General features: G+C 32.1%; 1 protein-coding gene across 1 annotated transcript in view; it reads right to left on the reverse strand.

Moving 5' to 3' along the window:
* Positions 1-6: 6 nt before the first annotated feature.
* LOC119593843 (aarF domain-containing protein kinase 1-like) overlaps positions 7-492 on the reverse strand; it is a gene marked incomplete in the record, with an annotated part of 10094 nt that continues 9608 nt past the window's right edge. The window contains 1 exon segment of the mRNA XM_037942872.1: positions 7-338. Within this exon segment, the coding sequence (XP_037798800.1) occupies positions 143-338 (196 nt within the window).

The following is a 492-nucleotide window of genomic DNA, read 5'->3' on the forward strand; positions in this document are numbered from 1 at the left end:
GCACCAGTTTCATTTTATAAATAAATATACTAAAAAAATATTTAAAACCAAACCAACAGACATCTTTTGAGCAGTAATAAAATATTTACATAACAATAACAATGATGATAGAAGTTGCATTATTATTTTATGTACAGCCCACTTACACATTATTAAGATATTTACCAAGTCTTGAATGCAAGTACCATAAATAAACAGTGTACAATGAGATCCGAAACTGGGCCCAAGTCTCTTCGATGTTGATTTTACTCTTGCACAGGAACGACTTGCATAGTAATCTCTGCTGTTCATAAAGTGACCTGATGCAGCATCGTGACATGGTAATGAATGACGTCATGCTGTAAAACAACAAAACAAGGACTTTGTTAAACAAATATATATTTATACCAGGAAAGGACAACTGGAAAAAATATAAGATATGCCACACCTGAAATAACTTTATATGACTGCTGAGTAGCCATTATTAATCCCTTGTGCTGAAATGGAATAAAA

Source organism: Penaeus monodon, chromosome 32, assembly GCF_015228065.2.
Source record: "Penaeus monodon isolate SGIC_2016 chromosome 32, NSTDA_Pmon_1, whole genome shotgun sequence".
Classification (NCBI taxonomy): domain Eukaryota; kingdom Metazoa; phylum Arthropoda; class Malacostraca; order Decapoda; family Penaeidae; genus Penaeus; species Penaeus monodon.